Source organism: Anas platyrhynchos, chromosome 18 (assembly GCF_047663525.1).
Source record: "Anas platyrhynchos isolate ZD024472 breed Pekin duck chromosome 18, IASCAAS_PekinDuck_T2T, whole genome shotgun sequence".
Taxonomy (NCBI): domain Eukaryota; kingdom Metazoa; phylum Chordata; class Aves; order Anseriformes; family Anatidae; genus Anas; species Anas platyrhynchos.
The window spans coordinates 5,235,165-5,254,423 of record NC_092604.1 but is presented as its reverse complement, the minus strand read 5'-3'; the positions used below and the strand labels follow the sequence as shown (position 1 = coordinate 5,254,423).

The 19,259-nt window shown below is 55.5% G+C and overlaps 1 protein-coding gene across 1 annotated transcript in view; it reads right to left on the bottom strand.

Moving 5' to 3' along the window:
- Positions 1-19,034, bottom strand: part of LOC101796328 (uncharacterized) — a 70,149-nt gene extending 51,115 nt beyond the window's left edge. Inside the window, exon 1 of the mRNA XM_072025090.1 lies at positions 18,880-19,034. Within this exon, the coding sequence (XP_071881191.1) occupies positions 18,880-18,976 (97 nt within the window). The 5' untranslated portion in view covers positions 18,977-19,034. The remainder of the gene's footprint in view (positions 1-18,879) is intronic.
- Between the last annotated feature and the right edge of the window lie 225 nt (positions 19,035-19,259).

Below are 19,259 nucleotides of genomic sequence, written 5' to 3'. Positions count from 1 at the left end.
CAGACCTGCACATCTGGGAGAGATTACAGCCTGAAGAATAGCACCAGGGCTGCCCAGGCTCCCATCCCGGGACTCTCATTTCAACAGCCAGACCAGGCTGTCCTGCGAATCCCCTGCTCCTTCTGGTGATGAGTCAGTCCCTTTGGGTTAATCTAACAGTGCTGATAAACTTCCCTGTAACGCCACCCGAGGCCGAGAGGGAACCTTAAACCCAATATCGCCGAGATGTGTGAGGCAGGGCAGACCTCGGCGGCGCACCCAGCTCTTAGTCACTGCAGGAAGGCACCAGCAGGAGCCTGACCTGTGCCAGCAGCCACCGGGCTTCATTGCAGCAAATAAAATAAAAATAAAATCAGAAGACATTTATTGTAACCTGGCTGAGTTTCACCTTGAACCGTGCTCCCAGCAGACCCAAGCAGCAGGAGTCTTCAGCAGGGCTGGAGAAGAGCAGGCAAAAGGGGCAACCTCCACGTAAGCCAAAGGTGCCCAGAAAGCATCTTTCTGTGGCCTTTGCCTTTTGTGCGCCCAGAAGGGGATCTAGCACTCAGGTCTCTCTTAGCAGAGGAGGCAGGGCAGGATCCCACAGCCTGCCCCGACTGCACCTCCGAGGCAGCGATGATGAAGATGATGACCACGACAACATGCTGACTCTCATTATTCATGGCACATTGCCAACCCATTAGAAGAAGGTAGTGGCAGTTGCATTTCTCTGGACAGGTGGAGAAAGAACGTACTTCTCCCACCAAATAATGGAGAGTAAATTGTTCCGGGACAGAAACACCCCGGGGAGGGAGTCTTCCCGTAAAGCACGGGCACTGCTGCCTAGCCAGGAGGATCTGTAAGCAATGCAACCAAAAATCAACACTAAGATCATTTTATGGGCAAGTTGAAACGTGAACATGATAAACATAATAAGCCCGTCAGGAAGCAGCCCTCTGCAGAGCCCTGCTGCCTGACTCAGACCCGGCAGGAGGGAAGGAGCAGCTTGGCACCGCGGGGAGCACGGAGCGGCAGGATGGGACCGGCATCCCCACAAGGGGCCAGGGGCTCTGCCCCTGCTGGGTCTCTGTGTTTTTGTGCCCCATGTGCTTTATCAACAGCCCTGAAGGCTAATTGGCTGGGGGAGGGCAGGGAGTCAGATAACTTAATTTTCCAGGTGTGATAAGAGCCGGTGACTTCACTCAGGAAGCAATCATATCTTGCCAGTGTAAAGGCTTGGCTCGGGTCACTCCCTCCTCACCACGGAGGCACTGCGTTATCGCATCCCTGTGAAAGGAGCTGGGGGACGGGCAAGGATCCTGAAGCAGCCAGAAGCAGGCTGCAGCCATTTCCCAACCACCTCCCAACAGATCCTGAGCTCACAGGGGACCGGGGGCAGGGAAGGCAGCTCCCTCCCACCTGCGTTTCTCAAGAGTGCAGGGTCTAACGCAAGAGATTCCCCATTGCACAAACAGCTGGCAAAGGTGCTGCCTCTGCCTGAACCTGTCCTAACACGGGGAAGCTTTCCCAGCCACGTCTTCACTCAGCAAGGCCAAGTTTTCCCCTTTTTGACGTGGTTCACCTCGGCTCAAATACAACCTGCCGGGCTGCACTTAGTCTGGAGATAAACGAGCTCCCCGCAAAGCACCACGATCCATCCTTATGCTAAAGTTCATTTGATAGGGACAAATATTCTGGAGGTCCTAACCTTGACCCCATGCATCTTTAGGCCTGTGGGACCCCAGGAAAAGGGGAAGAAAGGAGAGGGAGGCGTGCGGGGCCCCCGCACCAGCCCAGCCCTCCCAGCCCTGCGCACGCCGCTCCCTGCAAACAGCTCAGAGCAATGCAGAGAAAAACCAGAAAAGGAGCATTTCCCAGACTAACAAGCTGACATTTCACAGCCAAAAAGCACTCCAATTTTCACCTCGGGCAAAACATGTGCACGTTTGTGATTCACTCCACACCCGCGGCTGCCAACTTTCTTGCACAAACTGTGGAACTGTTGCGGTTTCCACCTTTACGGAACTCCTGAACTCTCCCCCGAGCTCTTTACGCTCAGCATTACTCAGAGCTGCTCCCCTCTCCACCCCAATTCCCTCCCCCAAGGTATTTCTGTACATTTGGGTGCCTGCGAGCCTTCAAGGCTCATGGACGTGGGGTGCTTACAGGGGCTGGACACCCATCGGAGGCCCCATGGAGGTGCTGGATGCCAGCTGGGAGATGTCAGAGCCCCTGTGCCATCCAGGCATGCCCCCAGCTGTGCTGGATGTGCCCCTTTTCCATCAGCTCTCCCATCCACCACGGCCACCCAAGGTCCTGAGGCTGAGCCTGGCTCACCAAGAGCAGATCCTGGACCAGAGAGGGGCTGCAGGCTAGGGTGAGGATGGGCACGGATGCTCCACGGGGACCAAGGCAGCCTCCTGCAATCATTTACAGGTGAGATCCCACAGCAGGCACGCTCAGCACATGGGCACGGGGTGACCTCTGCAACCATCAGCAGTTATGCAAAAGCCCTGTGCTGGATTTTAAGCTCTCCATCCCTCTTTTCTCCCCAAAGCTCAGAGTCGTCATCCTGCCCACGGGCTGGTCCATGCCTGCTCCTGCATCCACCACCTCCAAGGCTGCACTGGAGCATCCCCTACCCACTGATCTGCACCTCCCAGATCAAATAAAGTTTTCTCTCCATCTCCTAGAAAATTTCCCGAGGAGAAAAGTGAGCTTGCTATGCAGAAGAACCTAAAGAAAAAAATATCCCACCAAAAAAACAGCTTTCAGGCCTTCATTACTCATCGCAAGTAAAGCTGAGAGGCTCGGGCCACCCATGCTCACACCTGCACACTGCAGACCCGAGCAGATGACACTGAGAAAATCCTGGATTCGGGATGTGGGGCAGGTCTCAGGGTTGAATGAAATTGCTGGAAAGGAATTGGTGTCAAGCAGAAAACTTCCCCAGTATTTCTATTAAAAAAAAAAAGAAAAAAGTTAAAAAAAAGAAAAAGTGAGTCATTTTGAGTCAGCCTCATGCGGGGCTCTGTCTGCAGGGATGATTTTCCTCTTTCATATTTTCTTTTATTCCGTGCGAGTTAACTGTAGTTAACTCAAACACAGACAGCTGGATTAAAACTGAAAGTGAAGTTTTGTGTTTAAAACCTGAGATTTTTTTTCAGGACATTTCAAAAAAAAAAAAAAAAAAAAAAAAAAAAAAAAAAAAACCAACTGCAACCAAAACAAAAACAAAGAAACAAAAAAAATAAATAATAAACTAATTTCTTTGTAAAATACACAAAACCAAGCTGCTGTAACGGCCCAGTACAACACACGAGCTGACTCCCTGTGATCAGGACCACACAAATTACCTTCTTTTCAGACACACACAGGTTGGAAGGCACCAGAACTCCTCCAGCCCAAAGCCCGCTTGGCCCATAACCCAGCCTGCCACCTCTCCAGCTTCACCAAAGCCATCAGCCCGTACCACTGCCCTGCTGCCTCTGTCTGACCATTAAGAGGAAAGAGGACAGCTGGAGCCGTGGGCTAATTTCCCAGGCTGAAAAAGAAGGGTTCACTAAACTGAAGCAATGTATCACACAGTGCTCCAAAACTGCCAGGATTTTTTTTTATAAACCACATACTGCATCCAGCATCGCAGTGGGAGAACTCCTGCTGCAAGGTTTCAAGATTTCTTTTTCTGAGACATTAAAATGTTCTCAGTTTGTGGAAAGTAATCCTTGCCACCTGGCCTTGTATCGGAGTGCCAGCGAGTGCGACAGCCCCACTGAACTGCGGATCTGGGGGATTTCACGTTTAGCTCCAGTGGCTCTGTGCTTTGCCAGCTGTTCAAGGGGCATCCGTCCCTGATAACCTGGGGCCAGCGGCACCAAAGCCAGGCCAAGGTCTCACCGACACAGCCCAGTCCCTCTGTGGGCAAACTGGGAGCAGGATGAGGAAGGCAGACAGGAGGAAAATGGTGTGGCACTGGAAGGGGGCAGCTCGGGGCATTGCCAGCACATCTATCGGGGCGTGTTGGGGTGGAGCGGGGCTGGCGGGCACCTGGGGACACCCTCACAGTGTCCCCATGGGACAGGCGAGCCCCGACACCTTCGCACACCTCCTGGGCCTGGCAGGGTCGGTGCCCACATCCAGCACCTGCAGCGGGGCAGTGCAGCCCTGCTTGCTGCCCTGGGCTCCACCAGCTCCTTCCTGGAGCTGTGCTGAGGATGCCCGGACCCGCGGCACAGACACGGGCATCCAGAGGCATCCGACACCCTGCCTGGGCAGGCTGCGTGCTCCCAAGGGAGGAGGGCGGCCAAAAACAGGGACCCCACTCCTACATCTCCTACAGTTCCCAACCCTTCTCCACAGCTCTCTCAGGAGCTCTGCAGACCCCCAGGATAAGTGTCCTGGAGGCTGCTGCAGCAATCGCTCATGCTGGCTTTGCAGCAGCGCTCCCAGCCTTTGCGGCACAATTCAGTGCTCTGTCAGGCCTACATAAAATAAATAAATAAATAAATAAATAAATTTGTTTTCTCCTTTCTTTCTTTTCTTTCTTTTTTTTTTTTTTTCTTTTTTTTCTCCCTAGTTTGGATTCGAAGGAAACAAAAAATAACGTAGGAAGTCCATCTGTCTCGAGCTGCTCTGCTTTCTTACCACACCTGCAGCAAAACAAATGCTTTAAGGAGTCAGCTCAGCTCCAAACACCCAGTCATCATCATCCAACATCGTATCCGAAAAATAGAGGACCAAGTTCCAGACATGCAAAGTCAGTGGAGCCGTTCCCCTCCTGCCATGTCCCAGAGACCAGGACACTGCCATAAAATGTGGGAAAACCGGGGTCAAATGCCTCTTCTCCCTACACTGCCCAATTCCTGTGTTTCAAGAGCCGCTCTCCTCCATTGCTGCCTTGCGGTGCTGTGAGCTGGCTCAGCCACAGCCCCAAGAGCACAGTGCTGCTGGCAGCACCAGTAAGGGATGGGCTGTTACTGGAGCTGAGCTTCCCTGGCACTGGGCGAGCTGGGTGCTAACCCCCCTGGGAGCAGCAACGGGCCCTGACTTTCTTTCAGAAAGCCACAGGTGAAGGGCATGGGGAAGAGGCACAAGGTCAAGGTCCTGGGAGCCCCGTGGCATGGGGGCACAGCAGCACGGGCATGTTTTTGGCCAAGCTAAAGTGAAATCCTTGTTGGGGTGTGGGGATCCTTGAGGAGCTCCTGATGAAGCTTGGTTCTGCTCTGTGGGAGCTGCAGAAGCAACAAACCCAGGGCATCGCTTTGAACATCGCAGCCATCACCACCCGGAGATGTCAGCAGTCTCCTGATCATCACACCACACTCAGAGCAAGCAGTTCCTGCGCCGTCTTTGGTATGGCAACTGGTGATGTTACAGGCTTAAAAAAAAAAAAAAAAGAGGCAACTGCTCTCCTACGTGCTTAACCCACTTTCAGGTTTGAGATGAGAAGAAAAATCTACTCATTTATCCAGGCAAAGCAACAAGCATCCCTTTAAGTTAAAAAAAGAAAGAAAGAAAAAAAAAAAAAGAAAGAAAGAAAAAAATAAAACCTTGAAACCTTGCCTTCAGGGCTTTCAACTCCTGTACGGGGCAGGGCCATGCACCAACCCATGCACAACCCCAATAAGAAGAAGCCTTCTCCATGCTGCTCGCAACCTTGAACTTGAACCACATCCACCCACGCTCTCCACAGCAATATTTATAGGCTGCTATTAAGAAGGAGAGCAGACAGAACAAACGAGCAATTAACGGGGCTGTCTCAAGCCCTCTCCAAGCACAGGGAAGGGGCGAGGACAGTCCCACACCAGCCGGGCTCTGGCTGCTCCATCAGGACATTTATCTCAGTACTCCCCATCCTATTCCATCTCCATCCTGGCTCCCCTGCCTGCTCAGTCTGGGCCCCGCTGTAATTTCAGTGGGACGGGGGCAGCAGGGGTCGAGCAAAGCTGGTGCCTGTCTGCATGGGATGCGTGTGCAAGGAGCACGCCTGCAGCACTGCAGGTCCCAGCCACGAGCAGCAACAAGCCCAGAGGCCAGGGCACCACTGTTGGGTTGGAGATCCACAAGTCTGGAAAAAAAAACACGTAACGAAGGCTGAAAATCTGCCCTGCCAGCCTCGCACCTCCTTTGTAAAGACACAGGTGTGCAGCCAGCACCCTTCACATCTCCTCTGCGAATGGCTCGCTTTGGAAAATGTTAGTCCATGCTAACGTGTTCACAGCCTGCTCCTGCACAGGAAAGCTCTTGCTGAAGGTGGAAAATAAGCACAGCAAATAAAAAAACTCATGCACAAGTTATTTTAATTAGGATCAGGAATGCATTTTGCTGGGAACACCTCGGTCATCTACACTTAGTGCGCTTTAGATGGCATTGCAGAGCGGTCTTGGACCACACAAACGGATGCCTTTCTGGCAACAATAAGCCAGCAGGAATGCTCTGGAGAACATTTAATGTTCCAAACATAACGAGCATCCCGTGCAATGGAAGTCCAGTCCAATGTAAAAAATATAAAAACTACACAGGGTGGACACGGGGGCCTCAGACCTGCTGCTTTGCTCTGGCTTTGGTAGACAGCACAACTTCCTGACACAGAGACTGAATGTTCCAGCTCTGGACTCGTGAACAGCTCTGGGTCTCTTCACTTAGCCTTCCTGAGCCTCACAGCATGAGAGGAAAGCTTGGAAAACCTGCCTGCTGATGGTCCAAGCCAGAGGTTGAATGCCAAGGTTTGGAGGAGAATTTGGAGGCGATCTCATGGCTACAGGGAACCACCTGAAAGGGAAGCTCTTAGGAGATGCTCGGGGACTGCCCCCCTCTGCAGAGGGGTGAATGGTCCCCAGCACCCAGCTACAGCCCAGGAAGAAGGGCTGCTCCCCTTCCCCATGTCTGGGCAGGAGAGGACAAGGCTGTGCCAGAGATGGGACATCTGGGTGTCTGTGGTGGTCTCCGAGCACACAACCGGGGGGGATTCACCAGGACGAGCTGATTCCCCCTTCCAAAGGGCCCCTAAAAGAGCTCCCACCGAGCTCCCTGGCCGGGAGCCAGCCGTGCACCAGAGGAGATGTGGCTGGCTCCTAACATCTGGAGTCATTTTGGAGCACCCCTTGCCCTACGACAGTCAAACCCTTGATAACTTCCAGCACAGCCACCAGACCCTTTCACTGGAGGAAACTTCTCCTGAACACCTTGAAAGGCTGCCTGAGACACCCACCTCCCGGGGGGCCACTCCCAAGGACCTATGTCCCCCTAGCAGCCACCGAGCCACGAGCAAGCACCGCTGTGGGGCTGCAAACACATCCCAAAAGGACGAGCAGGGCAAACGCCTGTGCAGCACCGGCGCAGCTCTGCCAGCAGGCAGGCACGTGCGTGCCAGATGCTCCTTGTTTCGGGAGGAGGGGGGGGGGCGAGGTTTGGGGGTCAAGGTCACGAGCGAGGGCTGACGCTGTTCTCTGCGAAGGGGCCGTGCAGGGGGAGAGGGAGATGTGCGGAAATACCAGCCTGTGTGTGTAAAACGGGCCGGGTGGGATCCACGGCCGCATCTGCACGTGTTTGGCTCGGGAGGTGCAGGGAGCTGCAAGGCAAGGAGCTCCCCTGTCTGAAACGAAGGGCTGGGTGGGATGCAGGCCGGCTCAGCGTTACTGGGGACAGCCTGGGCAGCTCCTTCGGGCATCGCTTTAATGCCTCGGAGAGGCTGCAACCACCTGGCTTCGGGTCAGGCTCCAGCTCCTGGTGCGATCAGCATCATTTATGGATCAGCAGCCGTAACACAGCGTGAGACCGAGCACCTTCTGATCTGACTCCTACAAAGAATAAGGCACAGGAGGTCTCCTGCTTAATTGCTCCTTTACGACCAACACCTGTGGCTGAATTAGGAGAAACACCTTCTCTCTGGAGGAACCTTCTCGGCTGGATTTGAAGTCCTCCCAGCCGCTGAGACACAGCCACAACACCGACCGTGAGGCAGGCCAGCAGCAAATTAAGCAATGTGTACAGCCAACACATGGGCTGTTACAGCTAACGTGGGAGGTTACAATTAAAACCAGTGGAGCTGTGGAAGAAAATTAACAGCACTTTTATTACATAAGGTGTAGGAGTCCCAGAAGTCCACTCACTTGCAGGGGAAAAGCATGAGCGGGGTGTTACAATAAAACCAGTAATAAAGATTCAGAAAACAGCTTAATGTGGGCCAGCTCCTGATCCACTTATTAGAAAGACCCGCAAAAAGAGTTTTTTTTTTCTTCTCAAAGCACATTTAGCAGCTTAAGGGCTTCTCCTGCAAGGTGGGGATGCATCGTGGGCCTCCAGCGCTCAATCACAGCAGGTCTGAGCAGGATGCTTCAGCATCCCACAAACCGCAGGTGGCCACAGAGATGGGTCCTCCCACAGGCAGCACCAACAGCACGAGAGGCATCAGCCTTTGTCTCCCTCCTGGTTCTCTTGCCCAAATCTTTCTTTTCTCTCTCTCTCTTTCTTTTTTTGTTTTTTCTTTTTCTCCACTCTCATCATTAAAATATTCATAAAGCTCCACCGAGGAAAGAAACGCACAGAAGTCATTTAAAACCTGCTCACGCAAAGCTCACGGGATCCAACTTCAGAGCCCCTTTAATGACCTTTTAATAGCACGTTAATGACCTTGTAGCAGCGCTCCTCAGAGCGACTCGCTCAGCCCCTGCACACCCAGGAACGGAGCGCGGCATTCCCAAGGCATTCCCAGCCCTTTAATTGACCTGTTCCAGGACTCAGAGGAGTGTTCCTAATGTCACTTTATCACACTGAAGGTTTCCCTGTGCCAGGTGCCTTTGCAGGACGCCGGCTCGCTCAGCCTGCCTCGTTAGCCCCACACACCGCCTGCTGCCCAAGGGAAGCTGCCATCAAAAACATGGCTCTGAAGACAGCAAAACCCAAACCAAAGTCTCAAGAAATGCAGAAAAAAAAAATCAATAAAGAATATCCCCGAGCTCCAAGGCAGCTTCACCCCTCGCCCACGTTCCCCAGCTCCACCACAAGGATGGAGAGGCTCCTTCCCTGCCAGGAGACAGGCACAGAGCCGCAGATGTGAAACGCTGCGTGCCAGCCTCACAGCTGTGAGAACCAGCCTGTGCTTCAGGGATTGCACTGGGGGGAAAAATGTATTTTGGCTGACTTCAGAGTGATCCCTGCGGTCCTTGCTAACCCCGCTGTACCAGCGGCATTCTTCTGGCTGAAGGACTTCAAGTCGCTCCCTCCCCACCTCCCTTTTTAAGGAAAACTTAATCTCAGCAATTCGTTTTGAGGCACATACTTGGGAGAGAAATAGAAATTTCAAATTCCAGCTGGAGCTATTTCCCATATTCATCAGGAATTTCCAGACCTAGCCTGACACCAATTTGCAGAGTTTTGTTGAAAAGTTGACAGCCCAGACAGAGAAGGCCAGACCTGCCCCTTGGGTGGCTTCAGGAAGGTTTTTTTGCAGGTTGCCTGCAAAATGAATTTATTTCCCTCTCACTTTGCCACCCTAGAACCCTAAAGCCTTCATCAAGGGTCAATGCACGTCTCTCCTTGGAGCTGTGCCCCTCGGGGACAACTCGTGTCCATGCAGAGGGGACACCTCTCAGCGTGGTGTTTCCCCACGGCTGCAGGGCTCTGCTCCCCCCCGGGCAGGGCTGGCAGGGGAAGGGAGCACAGGAGCATAAGGCAGGGGAAGCTGGTGAAGGAACAGCACTTCTTCGCAATGCCATGTCTAGCAGGTTAGGAAAAAAGAGAGGAAGAGAGGAGCTAATGGAACATCAGCTAGCGCCTGCCTGCATTTTGTCTGGCGAAGCCATCTCGCAGTCAGAGCCATGACAGGAGGAGGGGAGGCAGCTGCCTGGCATCACACCCTGCTTCCCCGGGGGAAACGAGCAGCAGAAACGACAAAACAGCAAAGTGAGGAACTGGGGGTCCAGCCCCACCGTGTGCCACAGCCGCCCCCATCCCTCCGCTCCCCAGCCCCATCCTGACCTCAGGGGCTGCAGATGTTCAATTCCCCGAGAACCACGGTCACCGAGGAGGTTGCAGCACACACCGGTGCCTCCCCAGCACCCCGAGCATCCTGGTTTTCATTGCAGATGCTGTGATAAGATCTGCTCCAGCATCCCCCGTAGCCTCCTGCAGTACGGCAGCAGAAGTCATCCTTCATCCGTCCCTGCGGGTCTGGGGCTCCGAGGGGCTTTGGGCTGTCTTTGGGATATATTGCCTGCCTGCTGCTCCTCTTCCTCCACATCCCAGCGGAAATACTTCATGTCCTCCCTAAATGTTCCAACCTGGAGTACAGCCACTCTGCAACTGCGAGCTATCTGCATAATGCTTCTTGTTAGAGCCATCAGTTTTCAAGAAATAAAAGTTAATTACTTTTATTTTTTTTCCTTTAAGAAAATCGCAACTGCTGCTCAAATCCTTTTAGGAGACTAAACAAGACAAAACAATCTGTCCTTTGCTTACACTCTGGTGAAAACAACAACAGCAATTACCTGTTTCCCTCTTTTTCCCCCAGACTAACCTGAGGGAGCTGTGCCCAGCCCCTGCCCCTTTCCCCCAGCGGGTGCAGGAGGAGAGCTCTGCCCCCAGCCCATGGAGACACTGAACACAAGGAGAGCTCCGTGCTGAGCACCACTGCAGGGTTAGGTTGGATATCAGGGAGAACTTCTTTACTGAAAGGGTTGTGAGGCATTGGAACGGGCTGCCCAGGGAAGTTGTGGAGTCACCATCCCTGGAGGTCTTTAAAAGATGTTTAGATGTAGAGCTCAGGGATATGGTTCAGTGGAGGACTTGGTAGTGTTAGGTCAGAGGTTGGACTCGGTGATCTTGGAGGTCTCTCCCAACCTAGATGATTCTGTTATGGGCTCCTTGGAGCAGGAGAAGGCAAGGTCCATGCAGCACCAGCACCAGATCCTTGCCATGGCACTCTCTGATGGCTTTCAGAGGGACGTTTTTGCACACGGGGAAGTGTTGCCATAAGAAGGGAGTGATGGAAAGAAACACCACTGCCTGCCCCTGCCTGCAGGATGCTCTCTGTGCCCATGCCTGCAGCTGACCCCACGATCTTTGCCCAAACCCTCGGTCTCCTGCTCTCCGCCTGGCCAGGGAACCACATGAATCCCTTGATGCAAGCAGCTGCTGCAACACATTCAGGGCTCATCCAGCCTGGCACAAGACCCCGGTGCTCAACAAACTCCTGTGACCCCACAAAATCCCACATCAGGAGCTATCTCCACCCTTGCCCTGCTGCCCCGAGGTGACCAGACGCTCAACGCCTCTGCCCCATCCGCCTGTTCTCAGAGCAGAGAAAACCTGCTGGCAGAAGCAGCGATGCTTTAAAAATAACCAGGCTGCTCGCTGAGAGATTTTGGATCAGAAATAGGATGTTCTGACATTCCTCCCAAATGAAACGTTCTGAAGGAGGGCTGTGGCAACGGACCATCATAATTCAGCTTGGAGGGACCCCGTGGAGCAGCATCCATCCCTGGGATGGACAGAGCTGTCCCCTGCTCACTGGGACTGGGAGCCACCCATGGGGACAGGGAGCAGGGTGACAGTGGGGTGACACAGCCACCCCACACCCCTCGGGCTGTAAAGTGTCCCCCCCCCCAGCTGGATGTAGTGTGCCTGGGGTTGAATTGGCCCAGAAAGGAACGGATTATCTCTCTTTTCTCAATGGAGAACTTAAATATGATTTCTACGGGAATATTTTGTGCAGCAAAGCCCCCGCATGTCAACTGCAGGAACTGAGTTTTTGTGCCGAAAGCACACCAAAGACGTGGGGGAGGCGCTGCCAGCGAGCTCTGATGTGGGGCTAGGATCCCTTCCCAACAAACCTCCACTTTCTGCCAATTTATCTACTAATCGATTCCATCTTTCAAATAATGAACTCATTTATGAAGATCTCGACTATGTCAAAACCCCTGGTTTGCTCCCTGATACACAAACTTCCCCATCGCAGAGCCCTCCCAGCCCCAGCCCCCCCTGCACCCCCAGCCAGGGCAGGACCTGGCCTTCTCAGCTCAGAGCCACATCTGCACTTTTGGATGGCTGCAGCTGATAGTTTAGCCTGAAAGTGGTTTCCTTTTCATTTATTAAATAAATAAATAAAAAGCAGTGCATTTGGCCCTGTTTGCTCTCTCCAATCCCCTGGCTGTGCCCAGGCAGAGCCAGCTCTCTGGTGGCACTGGGGACAGTGCTGCTGAGCCCTGGGACAGCCGTTTGGGACAGAAGACAAAACAGACTTCATCAGACTGCTGGGGCTCGAGGGGGGACTGCAAAAAGGACACTCAAACCTCCGAGCACTAAATGACACGTCCCCAAACTGACGTGCCAAGGTGCAGCCCCAGCAGAAGCAGCCCTGGGCCCTTCAGGGGATGCCACCAGCTCCTCCACCCAGCCCTGCCCGTCCCCAGGGGCACCACCCGCTCCTGCCTTACCCCATTGCCAAGGGCAAACCTGCAGCTTCTCAAAGTCTTGTGCAGATTAATTAGTTGGGGAGGTCCTTAACACGGTTCAGGAAGGTTGCACTGGCTCAGCCGCGCAGGTGGTGCAGCCAGCTCAGCCCCAGCCCCCTCCGGGAGCTGTGGGAATTGGGCAGAAATGTCTCTTTTTCACTGCAATGAGATTTATAAACCTTCCTGCAGAAATAATCAGGGCAGCGGGTATCTGTCTCAGTACTCAGGAATTAAATACTGCAACCCTCCATGGACTGTTCAAGTGTTTTGGACTGGCAACGCTGCCACAAGGACTTTAAAATGAGCAAGTATCAAAACAGGGGGCTGTACAAAGAGGGGTTTGGGTTTTACCACCTCCTAGCGCAATGAAGTTCCTGGGATTTCGGAGCCAGCTCCCCCTTGGCATTCCCAGGCAGAAACCCCACTGCAAAGCTTCCCCATCCACCTCCCATGATCGTGGTGGGGACCAAGGGGCTGGGACCTCCGGTGGCCTCCAGCCCCGCGGGGATTGCTCGGCTGGTGGGCACGGCAGAGCTCAAGCTGGGTAATTAGCGCTGCACTAATTACCATCATCGCGGGACAGCGGCGCGCTGTCAAGGTTGACGTGCGCTGAACAGAAGCTGGGCTTTGTCGCTGAGCTGCTCCCGTGAGCTGTGGGGTGGGAAAGGCAGGGGAGGAGGATGCTGGAGGATGCTGGAGATTTTTTTCCCCCAGCCGACAGCCACAAGGGAGCAAAGCTTTTCAGCCAAGCGACCCATCAGAGGGGCTGCAGGTTGGGTTCATCCCTCGCACAATGAAGGGACGCTGGGGACAAGGAGTCCCCTTGCCATGTTCTGTTCTGCTCGGGTTGGTGCTCTCCTTTCAACGCGTCCCAGCCTGAGACTGCTGCTGAGAGCCAGGGCAATTTAGGGACAAAAAGCCCAACCTGCTCTGTGCACATTGTGGTTAATCAAACGTGGTTCACTGCGGAAGCCACCAACCCGTGCCGATGTCCCCATCCATCCATGCCCTGTCCCCTGGATGTGGTTGGGTGGGAAACAGCAAGGGGGGAACAACTCGGGGCACGCAGGAACTGAAGGTGCCTGGGAACCAAACGCTGCCAAGGCTGCAGCAGCCCCCAGAGCACAGCTCCTGGTGAGGATTTCTAAGCCAACGGTGACTAAGGCAGGTTCTGGAAGCCCCTACTTCCCCACCCGGTTAGGTAAAGGAAGAGCTTTGCTTTCCAGGAGCTCTCAGCAACCTCAGCTTGTATCAACCAGACCTCCAAGAAGCCCAGCGAGGACATCTCAGGACCAACTCTCCTCTTCAGGACCAGCCCAGAGCGCATTCAGCATCCTCCCTTGGACAGCCCTGCGGCACCAGGAGCTGCTGATGGGCAGTGTGCTCAGCACCGAGCAGCAGAAACCCCGCAGAGATAGGGGCAAGCTCTAAGGATGGATGGAGCAGGCACCCCAAGAGCTCTCCAATGCAGCCAGGCAGCAGCAGCCTCCTGCCCCCAGCTCCCTGGTCCCACAGAGGGGGATGCTGAGGCACATCCCAGCTGTGCCGGATGGGGTTCCCAATCTGTCCTCCTCAAGCAACCTCAAACGGCCCCAAAACCCTAAGGAATGAACGCCCCCCATCCTGCAGGGGGGAGTGGGGCTGAGCCTTAATCACTCGTGGCTATCGAGAGCCGAATTAACGCCAGCATCCCCTGCCCACCCAGGCCTGACATCAGCCCCACGGCTCTGCAGCGAGTTTGTGAGAGCGGAGATTGATGTTTATACAGCACATACTGAACGTACACCGGGGGGGCCAGCTGCTTGGCCGGAGGAGGAGGAGAAGGAGGAGGAGAGCGGCTACGTAAGCCCAGGCAGTGGGGGCATCACCAGGCACCCGCTCAGCAGCAGCAGACGGTGCCTTTCCTGCAAGAAACTCAAAGACGGGGCCATGCCAGAGCCTGTCCCAACACGAGGAGGGGACAGAGCAGGGGATGCTGCATCGCAGCCCAGCCAACAGCCCTGGCTCACGCCCAAGCCCCCGTGTCCCCCCAGGGATGCTGAATTTGGCCAGGGGTCTCCCAACAGCTCTGGGCGCCCCAGAGCAGCTGGAAGACGTCTGCCTGTGCTCAGACAGACACGGGCTGAGGCAAAGCAGCCGGGCTCACCGTGTTTATTTTCCCCCAGGCACGAGGCATACATCATCTCGCCCTGCTGCCCGCCGGGGTTTGCGCAGTTGTAAACCTGCAGCACGCAGACTGTCCATTACACTGCTCGTCTAGAAAATCCTCCCCCCAAGGAGAAGTGCATGTTTACCCTTCAAACCCTTTCCCAGCACGCTGGAATTTAAAAGCAAGGATTTTGACCCATTATGTGTGAAAAATAAGGATGCAAGTGGCACCGGCATCCCCGGCTGCAGGGAAGGCAGCGGTACCTGGCTGTATTAATTCTGGGCAGGGGTAATTTTGGGGGCTGCCGGATCCACCCACAGCTGGAGCCAACCTGCTGGCACGGAGAGTGGGCACTTCAATAAACAACAGGGAAAGTAGGAAATGAGGCTGTGTCTGGCCCGCTGCTAGAGGAAAGGTTTAAGTTTTTATAACTCAGCCTGATCTGAAAGGATTTTGCGTGGGGATGCTGCCAAGCCTCTGGTGTGCGCTCCAGCTCACAGCATCACAAATAACGGCTAAAGGCAGCGGCCCTGGAAGCTGCTGGACGGTTTGGCTGAAATTTTTCAAGCAATTCCCCATGAGGCAGGCGTACAACAAGCGTTCAACCCACCCGGCCAGAAGCACCCTCGGGGATGCAGTGGGCTCTGTGTGTGCACCCCCCACGTCCCTGCACCCCCACAGCCCTGTCCTGGACAAAGGGACCAGAGGATTTGGGGGCAGGGGACACTGCCACCTGGCAGACAAATGAGCAATGAGATCCTGCACTGGAAGGTGGTGCTCAGCGAGCTCAGACGGGTGACAGAGTGGTTTCCAGCTGCGAAGGCAATTCTCACCCAGGAAGGCGCCACTTTTGTCATTGTTCCCATTTTTTTTTTTGGGTACAGTTGGACATTTTTTCACATCACATAGGAAACCAGAAATGCTGCTTCACTGCAGAAACCACTGTGCAGCATTCTCCCTTCATTCTCCCTCCTTTCTGCAGGGGAGAGGAGCCGACATCCCCCACCCACAGGTCCCACACCAATCCACCGCCCTAATACCAGACAGCACTGGGGGATGTCAGTGAGCCCCCAGGGCACATCCCCATCACCCCTCCGTGGGGCTGGGACCCCCGACCTGCCGGCAGAGCGCTCCCCCTCTGCAGCCCTGAGGGTTTCCAGCAGCTCCCACCCTTAGCACAAGCACCCTTTGTGCCCGGCTGTCCCCCAGCCCCAGGGGCTGGCTGTAGCAGGGTCACCAGAAGGACCCTCACCCCATATCCCTGTTGTCCCACATATTTCATTCTCTTACTTATTCTGAAGTACTCTGGGATAGGAGGTGCTTTGTGAGCATTTCCTGGCGGGCTCTGCCCTTTGCTGGAGGCTCTCGGAGCTCCTTCGAGCCTGAAATTTGTCGTTCAGAGGGGCAAGCAGCCCCAGGGGACCAGCACACAGCTGCTCTGTGGCAGGCGGTGACCCCTGCGTTCAGGCCACTTTGAGAGCGTGGTTTGGGGTCTCGTGAGGGGAAAAAAGCAATAAGGTCATATAACAGCATGACTGAGGACCCAGAGCAGTGTGCATGCACTGGAGGGTCAGATGCAGATGACATGAGGAGTCCAGAACTACTATTTCTGGGTCCTTCAGCAATTTGACTTGCAAACTTGTTAAGATTAGCATGATTTTGTAAGCTTGATATACACACAGAGACTAATGTGATCAATACGGTACAGAACATCAGCTCTGTACACACACAAACAGCACTAACTCCTTGTAATTCATACCTGATTTTACACATCCACATTAAATTTTTCACTTACCAAGCCCACAAACACATCCCCACTACAAGCGCACCCCAGTGTAAGGCCCCAGACCCGAGGAGGTTGCTGCAGGATGCTGTACGTGACATTTCAGAGCATCAGATCTCCAGGAGAATAAATTACTGAAAGACAACTTTCACCAGCCCTCGAGCAAGAAATGCCATCTGCAGGAGCCAAGCGCTGCATCGTCAGATGCCACTCATCCCTTAATTAAGCCGATTTTAATTGGGTGACTCTAAGCTTTAATTAATGGCAAATTGTTCACGCACACGCATTTTTGGGTTGCGCTGGCAGACGGAATTTTCCTGGTTTGGGGAGCTTTGTGTCTGGGGAGCTGGGTTGCAGTTATGGTTCCTCTTCCTAAAACTGAGCATCCCAGCCAAGCATCCCGACCCCTGCGGGCACATCTGGGCAAGGGGGGAGAGGGGAGAGACTCAGCTGGGGCTGCAGCAACCCAAACGTGGGGAAATGCGCTCATGAGGGATGGGACCATGTCCCTGGTGCCCTGGGTCCAGCCCCCACCCATTTCTGGCACCCTCGGTCCTCCCAGGATCATTACTGAGCATCTGCTGGTGACAGCTGCAAGCACAACGCTGGTGCCTGCTCAGTTCCCCTCCTGGATGAGCCACCTCCTGCTTTGACAGCCCAAAGCTCTGGGGCTTGGGAGCTTCCCAACTGCCTTCTCCTGAGCACAAGCCATCTGAACCCTCCTCCAGATAAGAGCAAAGGAAGGGATGAGGGCTGGTGCTGACCCCATGATGGTGATGCTGCAGAACCACCAGCTGCTTGCTCCCCTGACCCACGCAGACCAGCAGCCATCACTCTCAGCCCTAAATCCACATGAAATCAGCCCGCTGCGGGGCTGGGTACGAGGCAGGACCCTATCAGCTGGGGAAGAGGGGGGAAAGCTGGAAGCTGAGGGTGCTCAGGAGAAGCCGGGCACTGGATGGAGGAGTTGTGGTTATTGGGGCTGGGGGGGCACAGCAGGGGCAGAGCCCCAGCCTGGAGAGCTGCCTTCTGTGTGAAAGCCCCAGGAACCCATGTATTTATAGCACCACACCTGGTTTCCTGTGGGGACCTGCAACACTTCAGAGCTGCAGGAAATCTGCCCAAGTCCATGACCTGCACCAGCACAGATGGCAGCAATTGAAGGTGAAGCCACACACCTGGCTGTCCCCAGGCTGCCTGGCACTGCAGAGAGCCCTGCTCCCACCCTGCACACAGCCCCCTACCTCCCCGCAGTCGTTACCTCCCAGCTTCCTCGCTTCCACCCCAAAATCCCCCCGGTGCCTTATCCACGCTTGGATCTCGCTCCAATTTCAGCCACTGGAATGCGATTCCCAGCTCGGTTCCCAGGCTGCGGGCTGCATGGCTGCAGCCTCATTTCCCAGCCAAGGTTCAAGCGGAGTTAAGCTCCGCTCAGATAACTCGGGGCTTTCCCTCTCCCAACCACATTCCCACCAACCAGGCTCCAGGGAAGCCTCCGGCACGCTCTGCCCTGGGCCAAGCACACATGTTTCGGGCAGGGGCTGTGCCATCGGGGTCACCACCTCTGAGCAGGACCCATGGGCATTAGCACAACGCAGGCAGGGTAACGTTTGTCTTAGCACAGCAAACATCTCTTTTATATCAGCACGGTGGAAGCGCTCCCCCCCGCTCACCACTGCCAGTGACACGTCCCAGCCCCACGCTCCAAATTTTGGAAGCTGCTCGCCTGAAGCCTCCCACCCGGCCACCCAGTCCCGAGCCCCCTCCTATGGGGGGAGCCAGGACCCTGCTGACCCCCAGCCTGGACAGGAGCCTCTGCCACTGGGAAAGAAGGGGCCCAGCGCTCCCAAAAAGTTTCAGTGAAAGTTTCCTGACCGTGACCAGCTGTGGAGGGGAAAGGCGAGGGGTGTGGAGACACACTGCAGTGCCCCAAACATAAGTTTCATGCCTGCACGGACACGTTACGTGCTGTTACACGTATGTTGTGTTATGTTACACACCCGGGGAGCCCTGCACACTCCGGCTGCCCTGCTCCTGCAGCAGGACCACCACCGCGCCCCCCTCCAGCACTGTCCTGCCACCGAGACCCCTGGAGCCACACTGAGCCCCCCCACATTCCTGTCCCACTCTGAGCCCCCCAGATTCACTCCCCATTAACTGCAGCCCCCCAGGGACATACCTGCCAGCCCCCCAGCTCCCCCCGTCCCAGCACCAGCCGCAACCCGGGATGGTGGGAGGTGGGACCCCCCCCCTAAAGCACCCAGGACCCCCGAGTACCGGGCCGGGAGGGCAGCCCCGATACTGCAGGAGGAGACAAGCCACGCTGCCGTGCCCGGGGCTGCAATCCTGGTTGAACAGTGCATCCTAGCGGACACCGCCTCGCCTCCTCTCCCGGAGCATCCCCACCGGCCGGCGGGGAGCGTGGAGAGCGGGGACCCCCGGGCGAGCCTCCCTTTGCTCCCCCCCTCCTCCTCCGCCTCCCATCCCACCCCCGGGGTGGGGGGTACAGCTCCTACCTGGGTGCATCCCAGAGCCCGTCTCGGGGGGCTCCAGCCCCGCTGCTCCCAGGGGCAGGGCGCAGAGCAGCGCCAGAGCCAGCACCCCGCAGCGCATCGTGCGCCCCGGCCCCGGCCCCGCTCCCGGCACGGCGCATCCCGGCCCCGCCGCCCCCGCCCCCGCCCCGCCCCGCGGGACCCCCACAGGGAGGGGAGGGCGGGGGGGGGACACCCGACACCCTCCCCTCCCTCCACGCCCCCCCCTCCAAGGCACACGGAGGGGGGGACACGCGTAACCCCTCCCCCGCCTGCACTGCCGGGCCGTGCACACGCAGCTGGGGGCGCAGGGGTTAATAATGCCCCCCCCATCGGGTGTTTTGGGCAGCGTTGGGAAAGGAGAC